General features: G+C 44.0%; 1 protein-coding gene across 2 annotated transcripts in view; it reads right to left on the bottom strand.

The window, feature by feature from the left end:
• Nucleotides 1-23,781, bottom strand: part of AMFR (autocrine motility factor receptor) — a 29,846-nt gene extending 6,065 nt beyond the window's left edge. Inside the window, exons 1-12 of one of the 2 annotated variants that reach the window (XM_086757813.1) lie at nucleotides 23,485-23,779; nucleotides 21,921-22,013; nucleotides 19,812-19,976; nucleotides 17,869-18,021; nucleotides 13,069-13,109; nucleotides 12,123-12,255; nucleotides 11,449-11,582; nucleotides 9,720-9,830; nucleotides 6,938-7,128; nucleotides 5,159-5,262; nucleotides 3,048-3,182; nucleotides 1,930-2,013 (exon numbers count right to left, since the gene is read on the bottom strand). In XM_086757813.1, the coding sequence (XP_086613939.1) occupies nucleotides 1,930-2,013; nucleotides 3,048-3,182; nucleotides 5,159-5,262; nucleotides 6,938-7,128; nucleotides 9,720-9,830; nucleotides 11,449-11,582; nucleotides 12,123-12,255; nucleotides 13,069-13,109; nucleotides 17,869-18,021; nucleotides 19,812-19,976; nucleotides 21,921-22,013; nucleotides 23,485-23,727 (1,587 nt within the window). In that variant the 5' untranslated portion in view covers nucleotides 23,728-23,779. Of the gene's footprint in view, nucleotides 1-1,929; nucleotides 2,014-3,047; nucleotides 3,183-5,158; nucleotides 5,263-6,937; nucleotides 7,129-9,719; nucleotides 9,831-11,448; nucleotides 11,583-12,122; nucleotides 12,256-13,068; nucleotides 13,110-17,868; nucleotides 18,022-19,811; nucleotides 19,977-21,920; nucleotides 22,014-23,484 lie in introns of both variants that reach the window. The other variant, XM_086757814.1, reaches the window with a different exon arrangement.
• Nucleotides 23,782-24,500: the final 719 nt, after the last annotated feature.

The following is a 24,500-nucleotide window of genomic DNA, read 5'->3' as shown; positions in this document are numbered from 1 at the left end:
AGGAGATGATGATGGCTTCTTATGTCCCTTCCCACTTGCGTTTAAAAAGCGCAACCTGCTGAAGTAGCCTTTTTGCTGCTAGCCCTTTCCACACAGACAAGAGTTTGACTGACTACAGCAACACATTCTGCTGGCAAGGAGAGAGAACATCTACAACAGGCTAGGTACACGGTTAAAAACTGAAATCAAAATCAAAGAGACGCATAAGTGACAGGAGTTTCCTAGAGGAAGGATGGCCCTAGGCTCCCAAGTCTTCTCTCCACAACAGAAATACTATCAATAGCAAGGAGGTAAGCAAGCTTGACTCCTAGGTGGATCTCTGTGGCTACGTAACAAGGGCGATCAGCTTGTTTAACGCCAGTCTAAGTTAACACCGAAGGCACAAAGCATTTACGAGGCAGGAGGAGGACAGCAGCAACTGGAGCTTCCACAACACCACCCAGCAGCAAGTTTCTCTCAGTGCACAGCAGTCTCAGTGTCCCACTTCAGCCTTTGCCTGTGAATCCCATTCGGCACAGTGAACATCCATCCAGGAAAACCGGCAGAGAGGCCACCAGCTCGTCCGACACAGAGAGCCACCAGCAGCCCCAGTCAGCTGTGGGAAATTTGCAACTGTTCATGTATCCCCAGGCTATCACTGTGCCGTTCTACAAAACAAAAATACATTCTCCATCCAAACCGCCATTCGCTCCAACTGAAACACAGCATTTGAGCAAAGTGCTCAGCTGTAATTCAAAGCAAGAAGACGTCACTATTAGAGAGCACGTGCTCAATTACGTGACCTATGAACACCGCTCCCAGGTTTTTCAAGTTCTGTAGAAGGAATGACAGACCCAAGTAGTGCTGGGCAGGAAGGAAGGAAGGCGAGCAGCAACAAAATAATTCAAAGTGGGATCTGAAGCCAGTACCAAAACTAGTTAGACATCATTTGTAGAAAGAGACATTTTACTCATAAACAACCGGGGAAATGCCACCAAAATCTTCAAGTTAACCCAAAAAGTTACTAAAGAGTTGCTAGACGCAGATCAAGATTTTAATTCCTGCAGCTCTGCATCTCCTACCCCAGGCTGTTACCAAACACCTGTACCAATCCCACCACCTCTTCTTCAGCCTCAACTGCAACCAAATGAAAGTTTCTTCTGTCTTTCAACCTGCTAATGAGGGAACAGCCACAGTTCAATTTCAGGTGAGTAACAGATCAGTATTTTAGATTAAAGGCTGCAGAGGCAGAGGCAGAAAGTTGCACACCTCACAAATTCACTGTCATTCTAAGCCAGCAGAAAGTGAGGTTTATAAAACAGAAACCCTCACAATTTTGCTACTACAGTCAGGGAAAAGAGAAGTGGAATGAGACCTTATTCTACTCACAGGCTAGTTTTTTCTCTTCCTGATACATTTTAGCACACGCTGCTTAACAAAGCCCTTAGCGAAGAACAGCAAAACCCATTATTGTAAAAGGGCTCTTTTCTCTTGGTCCTGTTTGTATCCCGCTCCATTCACACCACAGCTCCCCATGTCTCCAAGTGCCTCCTCCAGAACACAAAAGAATTCTTACACCCAGAAGAGAAATACTACTCATTTTAAGGGAAGTGTCTGGAGACATACAGAATGGGAAGGGGAAGAGGAAGGGGAAGGGCAAAGCATCCTGCTCTTCATATTCCACGGACAGAATTCCATGGGCCTGACCAGACATGAATAGAGACATGGTCTTTTTCTGTTCCTTGTGAGAGCACTTTCCTTCAAGGAGGAAAAAGAAAAGCACACAGGTAATTCTTTAGAGGAGCACCACACTGAAGTCTTACTTCAGTTGCCTGAGAGTGTTAGTTCTGGTGTGAAATGCAAGGAAGGGCTGCCACCAACGTGACCTGGTACGCAACCAAATGCGCTTATTCTAATTGTGCTTTTTGCCTGTTTTTTATGCCAAGTTACCTGGGTGACAGTTTCAGTATCCTCCTGATCAGTACTGTGCCGTTCCACAGAACTGTTCAATGCAGGTCTAATGCTATCTGCACGCTGAAATGCAAACATCATGGGTTTAATACAGTGTGTGAAATGGCAAAACAAAAACGAGTTCTTTGAACACATTCAAACTCTGCCCTCTGCAACGTCATGTGTTATGTTCAATTTAGAAACAGATAAGTTAGCAATAAACAGAATGCACTGTGCTGAAAGAGAATTCTCTCTGCTTCCCCACACGCAGACTCCAGATAACAGTACTATCTGATGTGCACAGAAACAGAATCCAATATTCTCGTTAACAGAAACATTGTCCCCAGACTGCTTTACTGAAATCTGCTATCACTAATTAAGAACAAGGCATCATTTTGCCGACTACTTTCTTTGCAGAAAACCCTCCTAAGTGGTACAATTCAATTATCTGTCAGCGGAGAAATCAACTGGAAATGTTCCAAAGGCTCTGCACAAGTGACTGAGATGAGCTGCTTTAACTGAACAAATATTTGTCCCTACTCTAACTAGGACATTTGCAATATATTTTCGGTACATGACTGGATATACTGCATTTACAGTGATTTAAACAAAGAAAAAACAAATCCTGAGGGCTTTTTACTAGAGTTTGGCACTATATAACGTGTTTGAGACTGTACAAGCAAGCGCTTCATGCATCCTGCATTCCAATCACACCAATCAGGAGCGTGGATGAGAGACTCAGTTTCTTTTGTAAAGAAAATGCCCTGTATTACAAACTGATAATGCTAAAGCACACCTGAGACGCACCCTAATACATCAAAAGGCCTTCTCCTAAGGGCCACAGCAACGAACAGATGCCTGTAGCTCAATCACACACGCCAATGGAGTCAGACGGTGCAACACGGAGATACAACATCCACTAGACTGCCTAAACTGGTTTGGTGCTGCCGACGGCAACATCTTCCCACAGGTAAAATCTCAAGAATAATATTGTATTAAGCTAAGCTGGATTCACCAGTGCTTCAACTTACCTGGTTCCCCTCCCTCACTATTAACATACTCATTTCTGTGGTAAGTAAGAAAATCAGTCATTTTAGGTGCACGGTCTTACGACTTACCTGTGTGGGGAAAGGTACCTGGATGCGCCCTTCTAGGATGTTGTCCGTGGTGATCTCTACGGAACGGGTTAGCTGCAGATCCTGCAGAACTAAATGATACGGAACCTGAGGGAACATCTCCTGAATCTGGTGGGCCTGGAGAAAGCAAGGTTTATACAGTCAGGATGAGCAGTAAATAAAAGTTAGCTGGTCAGTATCTCAACAGAAAGAGATTAAAAAAAACTGAACAGCTGAAAGACGGTCTTTATGATATGATTATCTACACGCAGAAAGAAAAACAAGAGAAAGAAATGTAAGTCAGTGCTGGCACTGACTTACACGCAATATTTTGACTTCACTGAAACCAACAGCAAAACTACAACTCCTATGAGACGCCACATGGTACTGAAAATTTAGGTTCCTGAACAGTGCTTGTAGATGCACAAAGGTTTCAAAAGCTTCCCAACCCTCTTTTTACCACAGTCTTTTTATTAAGATCTATACCAAGTCCACGTGAGCGACTGAAAGTTAAATCAACACTGGGAAAAAAAAAAAATTAAAAAAAAAAGTCAGTTTTATTTGTTGCAGACAAGTTCCAAAATGGTACTGGTAAGGACAAGCGGAATCAGTTTTAATAACCTACTCCCTGGTCTGAAAGCTCAAGTAAATTAAACTGAGTTGTCAGGGAACAGTTATTGAATTTCATGTTACTTAAATAATATCCAAATTAAATAGATGAGTGCAGACAAATAATATGCTTTTAGAGTCCAACAGCTAGACTTCATTAAATATTAAAATCTATATTATAACTAATGCTGAAAGTTACAGGGAGGGGGAGAAATGAGAACTACAACAATAAGAAGGGTGGAAGGAGTTCTGAGAGCAAGGCAAAAACTATGCAGCAGCTGACAGCGAGTTCAAACACAAGCAACTACAGCAAACTGAACTCTCCATTGCACGAACTTGTGACCAAAACAACTGATTTAGCAATTCAGCCTCTGCCCTTTCCCTCAAAATACTTCCCTAGGTTTTCATTCAGTAACACAAAGGAAAATTTCATTTTGTTTCTATTAAAAATGTTTATCACTTTAATAGTTTGCTAACCTGGGCCTTTCCATTAAAGTAGGTATTTTAATATAAGTTGCTACTGTACTTTTAATAATAGATAATGCTAAGAAATCATTACTCATCCTTAACAAAAGCCCATTTGTGCCACTGTGTCCAGTAAAACTCAACTGACCTTAGATGAAGAGCTCCTTCATACTTAACTCATAAATTGTCTGCCAACATCTTACCACTCCCTGGCCACTCTGCCTCAAGCCCCCTAAAAATCGTGGCCTTATCCTGTTGACCCTCAAACAGTAGTGAAGGCTATGGGTGAGATCTCCCATTCAGAAAATGTCATCCCTTTCATCAGATACCTCACCAAACATTTATTAACGTGCTGTAGCACACAGCAGCTTTAAGAACTCTGAGAAAACAGCACTTCCCAAACTAAATGAGCTAAGTGTGTTTCACAAGGCCATATCCTTCTCTTTGTACTACATCAGAGTGTTTCTGAATGGCATCAACAAACCTGACATTTCATCCTCAACGCTCCTGTATCATCATGAATCAGCAAGAGCTGACCGTGCTACAGAGCCCCATCTCACTGACAAGGCACTCAAACAGGAACAGCTATCTTGGAGCTCAGGGCTATTAAAAATAAACACTAAAAAAGTCAAAAGCTACAGAATGAGTTTGATCAGTTACCACTTGACCAAAAACTAAACTCTGTGGTTACAGACTCACACCCTTCACTACTGTCGTGAGTGAAGATAAGTGCTGAGAAAAAGCTGAAGAAGTTGCGCCAAGCAAGCAGAGAAAAAGTCTGCCTACCAACACAGAAAGTACACGTAATTTTTCTCCCTCACTTACCTACCTCCAGACCTCTCACGTTTGCACTTTTGAACCAACATATAGCCCTAACTTCACTGAAATAAAGCTTCTCCCACTCAAAAAAATAGCTTTCATGTAGCATCCAAACACTGTTTTGACTTCTTTCTCCCTTCTGTTCTCTATCTACATGCATCCCTTTGCCCAACACAACACAAACAGGAAGGCTGAGGTGCAAACCGTTAAAGCAGGCTTACCATAGCATTAAGCTGGGAGTTGCTGGCCTGGGCGATACCGAGGATGTTTGTGGTATGCATCACTTCTACTGAAAAACTGGGCAGCCAGCTGGCAATTCGAGAGCCTAAGAATAAGAAATCACCAAGAAAGTCAAGCAAGAATATGAGGGTCTCAGCAGGCAAGGTACTTCTGCATGTATTTAACTTAAGTCTTCATATTTCCACAAGGTACACATGGGGAGTTCTGCAGCGCAATCCATCCCTAAGGTCTCCCTACCAAAGAGACAGCTGGAGTAAATCAGTAACTGCCAATACTCTCTTCAAACGCACTGTCATAGTGGCTTAACAATCTGAGGGACAGAAGAGGATCAAGAAAACACTGCATCCTTGTTTTCTTGTTTTAATGTCCCCATTAAAGGGAAAATTAAAATAATCCAGAGTCGAATTCAGTTCTGGAATACATTAACTCCAGCAACTCTACTAAAAACAAGCCAGCTTCTAAACAGGCTGCATCTGACCCCCAAATGGGTCAGCTATGGGTGGCTGGCACCACTGAGAAAATATTACTATAAAGGAACACAGAGTAACGGAACAAAGGGACTGCTGCAATTGTGTGCTTATGGTCAACAGAGCAAGGCACATGGCTGGCTCCCTCCTCCTCCTGCACTTCCACTTAAACAAACACAGGGTTTGCTCTTTGCCACTTCTCTTTTTATCTCCACAGTAATTTTACAGGTCTCCAAGCCATAGGAGAGCACTGGGGAGGACAGCTATCAAAAAAAAAACAGTGGTATTCTAAATACAAACACCCTTTGGAGATCTAAAGCACCCCAAAAGTGGGAGCCATGCATGAAGCTATCAGCCAGTCTCAGTGTACCTAGAAATGTCTAACTCTCCTCTGCCCATTACTCTCCTCCCACAACCTCCAAAGATTGCAAAACCAGCACAGAGAAAGAACAGGTCACTATGTAAGCTTGCAGCATCTCAGCTACATCACGGGAGCTCCACAAGGACAGAGCCCAAAGCTGAGTACTTGCACTAGTGAAACCTACTGAGAAGCCACAAGACTTTGTAATCAAAAACCTGGAAAACTTGTGCAAGACAAGTACACACTGATACCAAAGCTATTTAAAAAAATCTGGAAGAGAAGCAACAGAAATTGTCTCTTTCAGAAGAAAATTGTCTGCACACAAAGAACTCATCGTGGTCTGAAATCACATCTGCTTAGTGAGTACTTATACCACTGGAAAAAAAACCAAAACCATGTATAACTGTTCTGGTTACATGATTCTTTCTAAGAATAAGCTTCTGCAGACTTCTCCACCTTATTAAGTTTCTTGCGAACTGAGTGGCAAATGGACTTTTGACAACCTCGCATTAGCTAGGGGATAGGGGAAAGATCAACCTTCAGACTGCACCGCAGAGGTTTCTTTCCTCTTTGACTGTCACTGATTAACCAGCCACCTGGTAACAAAATAAGACACATTAATTTCCCATTCTGCACATCAACACGGCACGCAATGAATAAGTGCCAGCATTAAAGCTGCTAACCACAACAAATCAAGAAAATTAGTACTTGTACAAAATCTTTCAAGGAATCTCTGTAGCTCCAGACAATCTCACAGAGGCTTATCTAAGCTCTTGCAAAAGAACCGTGAGAAACACATACGTGTTTGACAAACGCAAGCAGAAGCACGGTTTAAGTTTCAACTGAAGCATGGTCAGAATTCCCCTCTACAGAACGCTGTTCTCTTCGTTTATTTGGGGAACAGCATCAGCTGTCAGATTTGCTTAGCTCACCGTCAAAGTGGAAGAAGTGATTGTGCTGGTTCAAGCGTGGTCTGCCTTCCGCTACCGCCACGGGGACCAGGTTCTCATCCAGATTTTCCCTCTGGTGATCCTCCCTCACATGATGGCTGTCAGTGATATTAAGAGACATTCTGCACGTGGGGCAGGATGTATCTTGTTCCAGCCAGGACCGCAGGCATGAGCTGACAGGAAAACAGTAATATTATGGTGAGCTTGCAGCATTCTTCCAAGACATCAGTATCATGAGCACATCAAGCAGCTGTAACATATTCTGTACAGAACATCGACATGGACTGCTCAGAGATAATATGTGAGGGATCTTTGATGAGCTCCTGGTGACGCTGGCGTAGGGTTTTTATTTCTTTCAGCTACAAATACTCAAGTGTTCACTTTTTATAAACAAGCATGCAGATTTATCACAAACTTAAAACACTCTCCAACTTTGTTGTCCCTCTAGCTCAGAACAAACAAGTTTTGCCTGGAAGTGGAACCAAAGTGTTTCTCTTCTCTCACCATCCCCAACTGAAAAAGGACAAAAACCAACTGGACAAATATTTAAAATATACTGACACATTTTCATAGCAGTTCTGCCCGTGAGATGTGGCAATGGCACCTCCAAAGTTTTTCAAATATCTTTTCAAAAATATCAATACCCAAACCACCACTCCAGCTTTCTAAACCCATTTATTAATACTAACGAGTGCAGTGCCATCACAATGTTTACTTAAGTCTGAACATTTGCTGCCTTGTAGAAAGTGAGAAGTGTTCAAAATGCAGGTTTAAACACTCACAGCTGTGCCTACTGTTTGATTCAGACTGACACGACCCAGTCGCTGTATTTGTCAGCGCGTTTAAGGTAATTTTCAGCATGGAAGAACTGAATTTCACAGAACTGAACACATTTCATTATTACAACGTGTACTTCACATCTGCAGGGTGGGGTTGTTTCCAGCAGAAGCTCTCAAAACACTTTAAAAAGGTAGAGACATACAAAAAGGTAAAATAAACCCGTTTCCCAAATTGTAAAGGCACACATCACAGGTTGGGGCCGACAGAGGAAGAAAAAAGTCCCAACTGCAGGACTACAGCAGAGTCAAGGATACAAGCACTCTGCACAATTCCTGAAGCTGCGCTGCACAGACATATTGCCAAAGGGCTTTCCACCATGTTTAAATGGAGCAATACGCAGTGTTCAGTAATTACAGTGATGGGTTTCCCAGAAACAACCAAAGCAGTACAGTAAAAATCTACCACCTTCCACCACCTCGGTCATCAGCACAGCCAGCACGTTAGCACTGCCGATGCTGTCCAACTTCACCTCCATTGCTACAGCAAAACTACCCTGCATGCAGCAAGCTCAAACCTCTGCTACAGTTGTACTCAAAAGGTCACTTGCGAAACACCTAGAGTGACACAAGCTACCACCACGCTGCTGCTCCTAAACAGCTCAACCACTGAGACGCTGGAACGGACAGCCTGCACCAGCGCAAAGCCCTGGAGGCTTGCAGTAAGGCAGCTGTAGTTACACCCGTTTTGTACCGCACAGGCAGAAGGGCTCAGCCTCCTACAGCACCTCAGAAGAAGGGGGACTAACAACAGGTCAAGGTTGGCAACGTTTCAGAGCAACAACTCTTTTGAAATTGACTGTTTCCTAAAAGAAGCGTTTCAACAAAGCCTACAAGATTCAGACACCCACTCCTATTAAACTTCCTTAATATTTAGGCACAGAGTTGATGTCAGCCACGCAAATCTTCCCTGCCATCTTCTCTTTTACTCCAAATAAATGGCTATGAAAAAATTCCCATGTAATTGAGAATGGACATAATATTTAGCCTGTTGGCAAAATCGCTAGGCTTTTATGAGGAGACAAACTGTTCTTGGGTTGTAAATAGGGTTATAATTACATCTGGTTTTATATGCCAGCTTAAGTCATTCACTGTTCCCTCCCTAAATGCATTAAGCAGGTAAGTGTAACTTAGCTTCAGAAAAAAATACAAAAGGATCCTCTTAGACACAGAGAAAACAAATTTCTGAAGAGAAGACCCTGGGATTCTCAAGTGCGCAGTAGGTGATTAAATATTCATACAACTCAGTAGCACTGGAAGAGTTTCTGCTATGGAGACACATTATCTCATTAGAGACTTCTTGGAACACCAATAAATATTTATGGCATAAATGACAACAAATTAGCACACAGATTATAACCTCTGGTTTGACAGTTACCAGAAAAGTAAAAAGCTATTTGCAGAAAGTAACTTGCTGAAATGACACCACCGGGACAATTTAAATGACCATGCATGTTAATCGCATGGCACTTCAGAAACTCCTGATTCAATCCCCGTATCTCCTTCATTTTTAAGCATAAGCATGAAAACGTAAGCGCTGCTACAGAAGACCTAAGAAAAAGTACATCTAGCTCAGCACACTGTCTCCACGGGCATCTGCTACTGCTCACTATGAGTGAGTGTAAGAAACAGTACAGAGAGAGAGGCCAGACTTGCAACTGAGATACCGTAACTCCACGCTATCTACTCATTAGCTGACAAGATGCGTACTCTCAGTTTGGGGGAAAAAAGAATGTACAAGGTGAAACAGCTCAAACACGAAAATGACTGAAGTGAACACGACTAGTACTTCGTTATTAGAAGCCGACCAAGATGACCAAGGCATGCTGACAGTTCGTTACTTGTCATTCTGCTGTAACTTTCAGACATGCCCCTATATCCCCTCCTCTCTCCAGTCTGGTGCACCCTCTCCAGTGCCAGAGACGTACTTGTGGAAGAGATGGCCGCAAGGGAGTTTACGGGCAGATTGCATGGAGTCCCAGCAAATGGCACAGTCATCATTATTGACTGCTAGCTCCTCTGGCGTCGCAACTGCAAACCTGCAAAGAAGAAAAAGGAAGAAACTGAAGTAATGACTACACCAGCTCAGCATGGCCTCCTGTCTAGAGAATCTCGCACTGAGAAAACCTTCCCCTTCACATTAACTTTTCCTTGGAAGAGGTGTGCCAGCAGGTTTGCTATTTTTTTCCATAACTCACACTGCAAAGGAAAACACACACATCCCTCTCATGCCTTTATGGGCATGTTTTTTTGCACATCTCTGCATATGTCCTAAGTGCAAAAAAGCTTTGATTTAGTATCTTCCAAGAAGTACAAAAGCTAGGTTGAGAACCCCAAGTTATAATCTGTACAGATTTGGCTTACGTAATTTTTCTAAATGAGTTTTAATAGCTGTACCCATTAAGATGTCTTCTTGGGATCATAAGCATTTACGATCAGATTTTGACAACCCCCATTTGTCTTTGATTTTTTTTTTCTTTTTTTTTAAACTACAGCACCATGTAAGCAGTTGCTACATAGTACCCAAACACACACAATATAGAGATGAGCGGTATAACAACATTTCACAGTACTGCTGGCGTGCAGTATACCTGAAAAACAACTACACAAATGCAGGGAGCTAGCTTCCACTGTCAGCTTCAGGAGGAAGCTAGAATGTGGTTCTTCCAGAACAATCATAATAACAAAACCACATCAAGTCGCTCAGACAAGAAGCATTGTGAGCAGCTTAAAAGGGTTTAGAGGCTACATCCTACTGAAAAGAAACAATGCATTGCGGATGAACTTTGAAATGTGGCTCTTAACCTGATATTACAGCCACTAAGTTACTTTTCACAAAGAAAACCTCAGGAATTTCTAGAGAAGCCAGTCTTCTCCAACTGGACTACAGCAGCAGGCATCAGAGCTAGTCAAACCCCCTGAAGTACACAATGAACATGTACAGAAAGAGTAAAACTCCCTGTTGCTCTTAAAACTATTAAGGACACAGCTGAGTTATGAAAACATTGGATCAGAGGTGCGGTAGTAACTGGCACAACCCAGGTTTTAGCAGGCTTCTGGATTTCTCTGTATTGCTTCAGTACAGGGGATGGACTAAAGCAATCCCAAAGCACTCCCAGTTCAAGTACAAGTGCAGAGTCTGTTTAGAGTTGGCTTCAGGTTTAATAAATACATACTTAAAGCTGAGCAGGTTTTAATTAATATTTTGATTTAATTTCAGGCAGTAACTGAACAGCATGGCGTAATGAAATTAAGAGCATTTACTTCTATAACAGCCAAAGCCAATATTTGACAAATGAAACAGGCAGAGCTCTGCAGAGCTTATGTCACCCCACCAGAGCAGTATGCAAGAGAGAACAGGAGAAGAAATACTGGACAGGGGAGTTCACCTGTTGCCAGTAATACGTTACCAGTAGCATTGCTACTATAAAAGTCAATCCTACATATCTGTTAAAGCCAGAGTGGGTGTCCCCAGTAACAGATGGGTAAAAACATACTCTAAGTGTAAAAACTTAAGAGTTGGATTTGCAAGATTACATCTCTCCAGTTTACACCATGCCATCGCGCATCAAAGGAACATAAAAGAATCCCAGCTTCTTTGTCAGGATCCTCTCTCCAAGATCCACATCAAGATGCCAGAGCAAGTAAGAGGCTCACCTAGCTTCCATGTTTCCAACGACACGCAAGTAGTTCTTGTGCCGCCGAATTCTTCGTTGAACCTCGTGAAACAGGTAGCGCAGCTGCATAAAAATCACCAGGCTCGCCATTGACAACCAGATATTGCCAAACAGCTTTGGAAAAAAGCAGAAGGGTGATTAGAAACAGAGGCCGCCACAAGAAAATGCATCAAGTCTTAAGTGCAAGAGAAATCAAGAAACCAACACTGAAGAATTTTTCTTATGTTGAGACCACTCAGACTAACCACACATGCACACAGGTATTACTACTCGTTACATCTTCAGATATACCTTAAGCAGCACAGCATTTATAATATAACTGTATTCAGTCCTGTCCAGCTTAATGTTCCCTGCTGCCAACGAAAATAATTCAGTCTGATATTACTCAATAACAAAGCCTCTTAAATATCTATTAAACAGATAATTACACAGTAGTTAACATTCCATAACAAAGTTATTTGGGAGGACTCCAATTACACAGGAGGAAAGAATGTCAGCCCCCCACACCACATTTTCCTCCTTATCTAAAGAACTTCCCTTCAATATTTGGTTCATAAAATAAGCAAAGCAAAAAATCATATAAAATACATATACCCAGCATCCTTCATTTTAAGGCCAGTCTATTTGCTCAACATTATGTCCAGTATTTCGTACCAGCATATGAATATGATGCATCAAGTCTAGTGACAGCAAGGTTAGCTCCATGACAAAATCTGTGTAGTAGACGTAAGTGCCTTTGCCCTCCCACGTTCCTTCATGGTTGAGATCCCAGAGATGAATTAGGTATCTGCAAGAGAAGAAACACTTACATTATTCTATCTGTTTTTGTTAAATAGTATCTCTAGCATTCAAACAATTTATCCATTTTCCAAACAACTTCTGGATATGGATTCTTTGCCCTTCCTAAGCCCAGTACCAACACTCTGTGCTTTCCTGGGGGATTTTTTTTTTAATGTTACTGGTTTTAAACAGCAACATTTTAAAAAGGCAAAAAGCAATCAATGCTTAGCCCATACTGGCATTACAGATACTATTGGCTGACAAAGATGTAGCATTTGCTAAAAACTCCTGGATGTACCAAAAGCCAATCTTGGGATTATAGTAACAAGAGACCCACATTTTTCAGCGAGGTGTTTCTCAGGTGAGGCATTACAGCTTGGTGACAGACCTGAAACGTCAATAGTGACCAGGACAAAGAGGTTCTGTGCTACACGTCAGGTCCTACACATGCACACACACGGCCATTACAGACACACACACACGCTACTTTTTTGCAAAGACAAAGTTATAGAGATTAAGATCTTAAAAGAAACCCAGTAGGATGCTATTAAGTAGCATATATCAACCCTCATACAGCAGCACCAATCCATTTTAATCCATGCTCCAAGCTATTAGCACCACTAAAGCTATCCATGCACTGAAGAACTCATGCTTAAAAATAGCACAAGCTAAGGCTAACCACCTTTCCCCATCTCCAAACACGCACGTGCAATTCCACAAGGTAACTTCATACAAGGTAAGTACGTACATCTCTTAAATCAACAAATGCTATATGCACTACCTTCTTCAACAACCATCCTGCAAAATATAAGCTACTCACCGTAAAATCACGTGAGCAGTTCTGACTGTCACAAGCAGAGACTGCGCAAGAGTGGGGGAGATAAAAAAAAAAGAAAAAGCATTAACAGCATTCTGGTATGGACAGTGATACTGAGGCAGGAGCTGAAGGGCTAAAACATAAAATGCATTTATTGCAGCTTAACAAGTTCCTGTGAACCAACAGCCATACAGATGACTGTGCGCACAAAATACCTGTGACAAACAGGAAGCTTATAAATAAATACATAAGAAATTGTTCACAAACACACAATGTTCACGGAAAAGGCACAAGCATCACTCCTGTTAAGTCTCACTTTTTCTCCCATTAAATGGGACATATTGTCTTTTTCAATTCTTATCACTCAGTGAGTGCCGAGACCACAGTCCCACCAACTGCCTCTCCTTATCCCACTGCTCAAGAAAAATCTGAAGAACCAAATAGTAGCAAGAATTTGAGGAAGAACCATAGAAGCACATTCAAATAATTTCCCCCCTTTGCTGAAATGTGAACACTGCAAAAGTAACTTCTCTCTTTAATCATACTTACTCTAGGCTAAGTATAGAGACAAAAAACGAGCACATCAGGAAGTGTAAGTAGGTCAGAAGTCTAAAGACGAGTCACCAGAAAGGTCTGTTTCCAGCATACCTAACCACATTTCCACAGGTTCTTCGCATCTAAGAAATGTGGCCTCATCATCTCTCCCTAACCTGTCAGGCCCACAGTGCTCCATGCCTTTGTTGCACCCTCCCCGTGAAAGAAAATGGGACAGGACGAACCCCCTTCAGAGACTGCCCACCCCGCCCTGAAGTTAGCAGGGGCCAACCGACACCAAGACGCGGGGGATTTATCATGAGCTACTGAAACCATTTCTGCAAAACTGGTCTGATAGCATGCCTTCAGCATAAGTGTTAAAAACAGTACAGAAGAGCTATCAAAACCACTAACTTCCCAATATAGCAATAAAACAGTTGGTTCAAATAATTTTTTCCATCTGTAAAAATATCCAACGTAGCTGCCGACTGTTTACTAGTTGGCTTTAAAATAAGTGTTCCTGTGACTAAACACCAGTGCAATCCTGTATCCAAACAAGAGCTTCAGGATAAGATGCACACATCACTCACACACACACACACACAAAAAAAAAAAAAAGTCAAGAAGGTTACAGCAAGTCACCTAGCACGGTGTGCGGTTCTCATCACAAACACCTTTTATAAAACAGTTAAATGGGCACACGGGCTGCTCCTGCAAGGCACGCGGTGAGACCCTCTGCTGCCTCCTGCTACTCTGCATGTGGGTGCCTGAAAGAAACTACACCTTGTTCACACGAGGTTTTTGGCTACGGAGAAGCTCTGAACAGTCCACAGAGAAAATGTAGATATGTCCAAATTCTAACCACGCAACTGGGGAAGCAGAATGACTACCTGAGCTGCTGGGTGGATATGCCACTGAGCACAAATCTGTGTCAAAACCAGTACATGTGGCGTAAAGTCTGTAAGGAAGACATCTGTCAGGCAGAAATCTGAAGAGTCTGGTCTTTGCAACTTTTAAGAAGTTAAAATATAAGTAAGCACTTGGAATCTGGGGAATTTCACTATCTACCTTTCATCCACCACTTTGTTGCCAACACATTCTTGATACTGGTTAGTGCTGAGGCAGCAACAGCATCAAAATTACAACAAGCTAGCACAAACTTGGTCAAGGCACCGTCCTGCAGTTCCTCCACGGTTTCCAGAAATGTTCTGACATGAGAAATACTTTGCAGAAAGTACAGTACTGCATCACAAGTTACACAACTCCATAATCTAAGGCTCTAAATGTACAGTAGGACATTTTCAGCGCTGACACTTCAAGAGCTCTTGCTCTGCTCCACTGCACACACACTTATCCCCTGCAGACTCCGTGGTACTGGCAGATACCAGTCACGTAGACCAGCGCACAACTGGAAAGCACTCAAGCTCTGAAATGATGGAGGCAGCATGAGAAGCTATAAAAGATAAAATACTATTATCTGTAAGGTATGATTCTAAGATATCACTATCTTTATACGGTCTTAACTGCGACATATGAAAGAGGATCAGAGGATGGCTGCTATAGGAATAGAGTAATTCTTTCTTACAGTAAAAAAGGTGCAAAGGTAGAGAGACTGGACATTACTTACTAAATTATAATTCTCTAATACCATACATTAAGGCAAAAAACCTTAATGTTTACTCAAAAATGTGGACTGTGCTTATTCAGTCTTCTCTGGGCATTTGCGCATCTCACATCCATCCTTTGCAGGAAAGAAAATGCTGACAAACAACACAGAACAAGGGGAAGCCTAACTAAAACCTGAGAAAAACATCTATATTGCTTTATTGAAAACCCTGAGGCATCAAGCTAAATCAATGTTTGCAGAGTTGAGAGAGATTAATAGCTTAATGTAACTTGATGTAATTAAATACACACTAATGGAATACACTTGGCAGGGTCTCTCTCATACAGCATCACACAAGCTACCACCAGAAAAACATTTTAGCCTGCAATATTTAATGCTTTTTGCCGAGAGCTCGAGGACTGCCACGAGGTGTCACTGCTAGCACCTGTACAGAAAGAAACCTCAATGTTTTATTCCACTTACATGAGTGCAGGGTATTAAAATCAAGGAAACTATTCACGGTCACCCAATCCATACAGTGCATATTTAAAACACTCAGGAAAGGGCAAGATATTAGACAATTTCATACGAGGACAGATTAAACAGACCAGAACTCTGTTGCTTGGAAGGAAAAGCCAGAAGGGGAACGGGAGAAAGGTCTATAAAATCACAAATGGTATGAAGAAGAGTAAACAGGGAATGATTCTTTGCAGCTTTTCACCATAAATGTACTAGAGGATAGCCTGGGACATTGTCAGACAGAAGATTCAGAACAACTAAAAGTGCTCTTTTGTGTACACAAAGCCAAGTTAAATGTGGAATTTGTTGCCTTTGGATATTGTGGAGGCCAAAGTATAAATGAGTTCAATAAACGCTCAGACAACTTTCCAGAGTCCATCTGAGGCTATCAAACCCAACGGGCTTGTGCAACCCTCAGCTTGGGAACACCCTCAAATGCCAGCTGCTGCCAGCAAGGGTAAGAGATCCTTTCCTATACATTCCCCACAGACCTCCTCTGCCGCCCACCAGCAGCACAGCAGGCTGAGGACCTGCTTGGCTGAGGACCGTACACTTATGCTGGCTGAGCCACTCCTTTGTTAATAAGCAGAGAGAACATCTCCTACCAAAATGAATAGCTGGGCCCTACCCTGCAACCCAAAACACATACACCACCACATGGCACAGCGCTAACGAGGCAACACTTCGGCACTGTCACATCCCTGATAAACGTACCCCACGCTGGCAGGAGCCGGATACATCCTTCTGACAGGCCAAGATAAGAGACAGGACACCAACGAGACTCCACTTATCCGAGATACTGACAAACCATCAATACCCCTCCAGTGTGTAATTACAAATCTGGCCTTGCATATTCTCTTATTTAGGCAAAAGGAAACCACTATAATTAAATAACTGACCTGTGGTGTGACCAGCATCGTGTTCTCCTACTATCAGCTAACTGTTTTCCTTCCTCTTCACTAACTACAAGTATGAATCAAAAATAAAACTAAACTGTACATGCTACTTGTTATTTGAACTAATCATAGAATGGTTTGGGTTGGAAGGCACCTTAAGGATCACTAGTTCCAAACCCCCTGCCCTGGGCAGGGACACCTTCCACCAGACCACGTCGCCCAAATCCCCATCCAACCTGGCCTTGAACACTTCCAGGGATGGGGCATCCACAGCTTCTCTGGGCAACCTGTTCCAGTGCCTCACCGCCCTCAGCATAAAAAGTTTCTTCCTTATATCTGGTCTTTTAGTTTAAAACCATTGCCCCTTGTCCTGTCACAACAGGCCCTGCTACAGAGTCTCTCCCCGTCTTTCCTGTAGGCCCCCTTTAGGTACTGGAAGACCACTAACAGGTCTCCCCAGAGCCTCCTCTTCTCCACGCTGAACAGCCCCAACTCTCTCAGCCTGTCCTCACAGGAGAGGTGCTCCAGCCCTCTGATCATCTTCATGGCCTCCTCTGGACTCACTCCAACTAAGGACGTGCCAACATGACTGACTGGCAATTATACTGGTTACCTCCCCTTTGTTGTTGATTATCACTTCCTCTGGCAGAGCACAACAACCCACCACAACATCAAAAACATACAGATGTTCACTCCACAACACACTGCTGTTTGGTCCACACTGCAAAGGGTGCAGGAGTGCACAAACATGAGTTGCTCATCTCAGCTAAGATGTGTCTCTTTCCACAAACATAAGCAAATCCCATGGCATGCCCTGAGGAAAGGATGTTAGTCTCATTCCTTTTTGGGAGGAATGAAATAGAAAATATAACCTCAAAGAAACAGGCTGAGGTGCACATTACACTTTCACATACACTCTCTCTAGTGGCCATTTCAACCAACCCTTCTTGCAATACTCAGGAAGAACAACCATTATTTTTTCATAGGCTGTCATTTGATTTCAGCATCATCTTACGGATTTATGCTCTCATTCCCTTCTTCAAAGATTTTTTTTTTTGCAGGCTTAAAATCTAAAGAGAGAAAGTGTGCAAATCTAGCAACTACTCTAAAACAAGGGAGGGCTTGTTTGTGTCTTCAGAGTTTCTTCCTTGTGGGAAACTAAAAGAATATCCATTGCAAGCCAAGATACCCCCAAGTGAAGGGTGAAAAGCAAAGCAGAAACCACGACATGTATGAAGGAAGTCTCACCTCTGCTGCCATGAAAGCCAACGTGTGCATGCCATGGGGGTAGCCAATAACACCGCAGACGAGTGCCAATCCACAGCAGGACAGGAGCATGGCTACGAGCAGCGTCAGGACTCTGATGTGGCTGCTCATCGGTGTGGTAGGAGAAAAAGAAAGCTGCAACACAAATACATAAGCACATAACAGGTTTAAAGAGTACTTCATCCACCCTGCCTTCCAGAGACACCTCACAAACAAGTCCTCCTTCAGGAAAATCTGCTGCTTTCTAAAATAAAATCAATTTCATGACCTCAACCATGCAACGTAGTAATAAACGGCACAGAACAAAGCTACAACCACACATCATCCCAAAGTCTCTTTCATCTCACTGTCATTTACATTCACCAGGCTTTTAAAGCCAGAAGGGATCATTACGATTATTTGATCCAACATTTAGATAATTTGTGCAAGAAAACCACAGACACTTTCTCACACGGTAGTTTCTGCGCCAAATCCACAGCACCTGCTTAGGATGAGCATGCGTTTTAGAAAGACACCTAACCTTAATATACAGTCTTTGAGCAAGGAGAACAATTGTTCTGCCAATTTTTCACCTTACAGCTGTTCTGAATTTGCCGTCCTTTGTCTTCCAGCCTCTAGATCTTTCAACGTCATTTTCCCATGGAAAAAAGAGACATCTCCCACAAAAATTTAACTTGCAGCTGGAGGCTGCTAGACAGAGACTACTGAAAACAGTTCTTTCATTCAACAGCATATGCAGCGTATTAATTCTCTAACCTACCCTAATGGTAGGCTACACTTAGGCAGGTCAAAGACGGCCCAAAAGGCAAAGTATTCAGGTGGTCCACACCCTTATTTTCAGGGCAGGAAGGGGAAGAACAGGCCAAGGAAAGAAGGAGCTGCCCAAAGCTTCACTCTGGTCTGACTGATGAAGTTGACTCTCATGTTTTGTTTTTAATTGGTTCTCTTTTCCTTGTCTATATCTGGTTCAGTTCCACATCACCCTGAGTTTGCAAGGCAGATCACACAAGTACCATTTGTCCAAGTAAGGAATTACGATACATGCTTTGAATGCAGAAAGAATATAATAAGGATTTCTTCCCACAAGCTTTGTTCTTTTACAGCTTTCTGAACACCACTAAAAATACCAGATGACTGCCTTGTTCCCTTCTGTCTCAATTTTCCTAACCCAAACCAAACTAGTTTCAAGCTTACTGCTTAGCTACTTGTAAATTAACAAGCCTTACTGGATATTAATTTTAAAAAATTGCAAAGCACAGAGCTACCGAAAGGAAATTCATGGATTCAATTTAGTTTAAACTTTTATTCCAGGACAGAGTAGCTGAGGAAAATGCACGTTTGTTACAGATGTTTAAAGGGCACAATTTACTGTTCAGATTCCAGTTCTTCTTCCTTGCCTAGCCTTCAGTTTCTGCATCTCTACTTAATTTATTCCTGGTATCCAAAGGAACTGGGATATAGCTTATGGAGAAAGTTGCTCTGTGTATTGTAAAGACACCGGCAGTCAACATTTGGTAGACATAAACAAGCTTGAGACCTGAGCACAGAATCCGCAAAAACAGGCTTTACGCATCAATCTCAAAAGGCACCAGTCTAAGGGATGCTCTGTTGTCAAGATTTCTCCACTAAGAGCTACAAAGACACGTCCCAGAGTTATGCAATAGTAATTACAGGGCACATAGAATGAGCAATTTACCAAAGAAAATAACTATATTCAGCTCAATTTGCCCGATGTGAAAAATGAAGGAGTAAGATTGACACTGCACTTTAAAGCAAGTATTCAAAGCTACTGGGAGGTGCACGTGTTCAGCACCGCAGGGTGGGGAAAAGGCCTAAATGATCTGTTCCTAAACCATCACGAGCCAGTGCCCAAACTAGAAACAGAATTCACATGTCCCAAAAGACAGCCCTTAATCAAAACTTACATATTCAAAGCGATCCTTGCAGAGCTGAACCATAAGATGAAGAAACACAAGTCCAGAGAACCAGAGGCACCACATCACCACTTCTTCCACTGTCTGAACATTCAGCACACCGAAAATGAAGATGAACTTGTAGAAAACGAAATTCCAGAATTTATCCTTGAGATGCTGTAAAGGAAGACGTTCAGTTACTATAGCGGAAAACACTGACAATCCACATGCACGGCAGAGAAGCAGGGGAAAAAGAAAAAAAAAAAAAAAAAAAAAAAGATGCAACAATATGTTAGCAAAAGCCTGCTGCATACACATCTTGCATAGTATTTGTTACCCTTACTGAATTAAAAACATATCAGAAATATTAGCAGTCCTTGGTATCTACCTAGTCTTTTGTACCACCGCAGCACAATTGTGCAACACGGCGCACAACGTAGTGTCCTGCCACACTTCTAAAAGAGTGCCTAGCACAAACCAAGCTTGAGCTCAGCTTCATTCTCCACACCCAAGCAACACAGCTCCTGGGCTGCAAACTCAAAGTCCTCTTTGCTGGAAGAACTGACGCAGTTAGTAACACAAGATGTCCAAATAGCCTAGCGCGTTGCTTCCAAAAACCTGTCAAACAGTACAGATGATTAAGAAAAGACGACAAAGTCTGCTCTTAAAAAGCACAATGCCTACAGTGGAGAATGTGATGGATGAGCAATGAAAAAAAAAATTATTCCCACGCACACGCAGTGAGAAAGAAACAATACGATGGTCTCAAGCAGCAGATAGCAAGCCAGCTTGCTGGGGATAAAAAAAAATTATGAAATAAAATGTTTTGTTAAAGAACATGATGAAATCACCAGGAGTTTAGTTAAGACAGGCCCAGAATTCCTTCAAGATGCTGCCATTTTTGGCTCGCCAATATTAATAACCAGCTTTCCTTTGCATGAGAACTGAAGCATACTCCCACTGTCCAAACGCAAACGGATCCACAACGGATCCGTTACTGCTTTTCACTTCAGTTTTTGAGAGGATACAGAACATCCTGGAAATTATCGCTGGTTAAAATTCCACATCCTTATTGTCACGGCAGACTGGAAAGAAAATCTGTGTCAACGCTGTTTGAGAGTGTCTTGTTTTTAATACTTCACTCAGAGGCTCTTGGGGGTGTGAACTGCAGATACAACAGGCTTTGACAGATCCATGGCTATTAATGAAGCATTATGCGTCCCAGCTCTGTATGTTAAAAATCCTCATGGCCTGATTCTTCCTAAAGAACTGCATTTACACACTTTTAAATAAAATACATGAACACAATCCAAACTACTACTATTGTATTTACACAGAGCAACTTATGCATTCACTTTTCTTTTTTAAAAAAATACACAGATACTACTCCAACCACTGCTGCTGCTTGTGCCTTTTGCAGGATCCTGTTTTTAAAAAGCCTAGGCTTTAACAGCCCTCTTGCTGAACTTCTGAAAACATTCTCACCTAGCCAAAGGGCAGGACTAAACAGCTTGAGTGTTCAGCCCTGCTCACCTCCCTTCTCTGGGCATATGCTGCCTACTTCCTCCTAAACCCGAAGGTAGCTAAACCATTTGCTCAGTGCCTGAGGATGGAAAGCGCTTCTCCAGCAGTCAGGGCACAAAACAAGGTACCAGAGGGAACTCAGCCCGCCAGCACTGATAACTAACTACAAAACGCAATGCAGAAATGCTGCCAGTGCGAACTGAATAGAGATAAACACTTTACAAATATTCTCAAATGAGGTGCACTTGTAAGAAGATTGACCACGTTCATTAAGGAGGCAGGATTTTCAAGTCAACCATGGGCTTATAAAATACAATAGCAACGAGGAAAAAGAAAAGTTCCCTTCAGAAACAAACTGGAAGCTTGTGGCTGTGGATATCCTAGCTAACCATGAAGGGTTTCCTGGGCAGTGTTTTCTGTATGGTTTAATTGAACAACATTTTCAAAAGTGAGAAGTCCAAACAGTAAGATTTAAGTTGTTCTAAAACTTAGTTTTCTTGTGTGCTTTCAGTAATTCCACACAGGAAACCACACCAGTCATACACCAAGAAATTCTGAAACGCCACAGATATCCCAGGCAAGAAACGGCTGTCTTACCTGCCTCTCACTGACACGAAGAGGGCCAAACACCATACACTGGATTAGCTTAGCAACCAGCATGAGAAAACAGCAGGCAGTGTTCACCAGCACCTGCAAAGAAATAAAGCAGTCAGCGACAAATACTTTTGCCCTATTTAGAAGGAGGGGGAGAGAGAAGGGGAATGAACAAGTCTAACAAAACCTACCATTGTTCACAGAACAGTACTAGTTGCCTTTTTTTTTGGTATGTGCGTGAAATTTAAGCCTGGCCTCTTCCACAACACTTAGAGTAGTTGATAAGTCACTTAGCCTTTTTCTAGAATACTAACACAGTCAATTTGATTCGCCAGTATATCCAACAAACAAACCTACATCTTAATGATAATTTTTTTAATATAGATTAGCAAATCTTAGCACCAAGGAACACGGGGACGAAACTCACAGATCGGAGATGCTCATTTTGTTTAACGTACAGCAGACGAGAAAATTCCTGTTTGAATCTGTTGTTACTGGAGCAAGATTCAGACGCTGTCTCAAAACAAACTGAATAACACACAACCCTTCTGTAACAACACTGCTTAAATCCTGCTCAGGAAAGTGCTTTAGAGCAAAGGAGCAAGCAGCAGAATACACGGGCCTGAGAAAGCTGTTTCTCACATTTGACAAAGACAACTTTTGACCTATGGAGAACACTAAAAAGGGGAGAGGGGGGGAATGATGAAGCAGCCTCACCCTGTAATTCCTAAAGGACCTACAATCAGCTTTTCCAGGGCTCTTAATTTTAAGTCCCAAGACCAAGTTTCAACGGGCTGAATGTGTTTGGTACGCTCAAAGCCCAGCGCATCGGTCAAGCCAGCACGTTGTAAAGCAGACATCCAGCTAATACCACCTTTGACAGGCAGACACATGCAAGTTCAACAGTTCCCCCCTTGAGCCTTTCTTTCAACCACAGAAATCAGCAAGCCAAGACTCACATACCATTGCCAGGTTTAGGCTTACAGAGCTACTGAATTTTTTTTTCACTTTTTCTTAAATGGTGAGAATGCTTCCTCTTACCTGCACGACTTTAAATGTTATTTTTAAAAAGAAAGCAAAGCTGGGGCTTAAATACCTGATCGTCTCTCACAGAGCTAAGCAGGACACGCAGCGGCTCGAGAAGCGCAGGTGCAGCACCCACCAGGCACCGCAGCAAAACACTCCCGGAGCTTCCCCCCGAACCCACCCGTGGCCGGGGGACACCGGGGGACAGGCACCAGCCCCAAGCTGACCTTTCGGGGTGCTCGGCTTTAACGCGGCCCTACACCCCAGCCAGGGAAGATGGGGAAGGGGCTGGGGCAGCGACCCGGGGTGGGGTGGGGGGAAGCCCTTCCTCACCCAGCCCTCCGGCAGCCGCTCTAACGAAACACCCCCGCTCCGAAGCCCTCCGCCCGCCTTCCCTCCCCGGCCGCGGCGAGGTGCGGCAGAGGCCGCGCCGGCCGCCCCCGGCCCCATGGCAGGCCGCGGGGCCCGCAACGCCGCTCCGCCAACCGCCCGGCCGGGCCCGCAGGCCCCGCCGCCCGCCCCGCCCCGTCCCCGGGCTCACCCAGACGCAGAGGCTGTCAGAGAGCAGGTAGTAGGCGACGTCCAGGGCCCGCGGGCCGCCGCGGCGCGGGGGCTCGGCCGGCTCGGTGCCCGCCGCCGCCTCGCCGTCCGGCTGGGCGCCGGCGGGGGCCTGGCTGAGGGCGCGGTAGGCGCTGAGGCCGGTGCCCAGCAGGGCCAGGGCGCTGAGCGCCGTGTAGGTGCGGAGGCTGGGCCAGGGGAAGCGCTCCAGGAACAGCAGCGGCATCGCGGAGCCCTGCCCGCCGCCCCGGCCTGCGGCCCAACGGCCCCGGCCCGCCGCGCTCCTGCGGCCTAGCGCCCGCCCCGCCGCCGCCCCTCCCCGCGGCCGGCCCCCGATGGAGGCCGGGGGAGGGAACGAGCCCAAATCCCCCGCCCCGGCACGGGCCGCTCCCCGGCGCGCTGAGTCACGGGCGGGGCGGTGCTGCCGCCCGGGCCCGGCCCTGCCCCGCGGCGGGAGGGGGCCCGCACCCCAGCAGCCTGGCAGCCCGCGGGGCGGCCTCCCCTCCAGCAACCGCAGCTTGGAGGGGTGGGGAAAATTAGAGGGGGACTCCTTAGGTAACCCCAAAACCTGCAGGCACGTAGTCAAAGAAGAAAGCAGAGCACTGCGTACCACGCCTGCGGCGCTTTCCACATGTAGCTTAACGCACTCAGAATAAGAATTACTCCAACTCAAACTGGTGTGCAACGGGGGATGATGGGGCACACTGGTAAACACCAGGCCTCGACAGCAGTGCTCTGCTGCACCTTGTTCTTGTAGCATCTGACTTCCAAACCTCCACCCCACCCTTCCTCGCTTCCCTGGGCAAGAATTGTTCCCTTCCACACTTTGCCACTGGCTCTATTTTGCTCACCTGGCAGTTGCCTAAGAAGCCATATATTTTGCTAACCATCAAGTGAACAGCCCTATCACTGAACTTTCCAGTATTTTTTCAGTATTGATCCCACACTGCACAGCTTCAATTTGACTGAAGCACCAAGCTGGTGCAATTGTTCTGCAGG

This window comes from Chlamydotis macqueenii, chromosome 13 (assembly GCF_036417535.1).
Source record: "Chlamydotis macqueenii isolate bChlMac1 chromosome 13, bChlMac1.mat, whole genome shotgun sequence".
Classification (NCBI taxonomy): domain Eukaryota; kingdom Metazoa; phylum Chordata; class Aves; order Otidiformes; family Otididae; genus Chlamydotis; species Chlamydotis macqueenii.
Note: the sequence above shows the minus strand (reverse complement) of the source record. Positions and strands in the feature narration are given on the sequence as shown.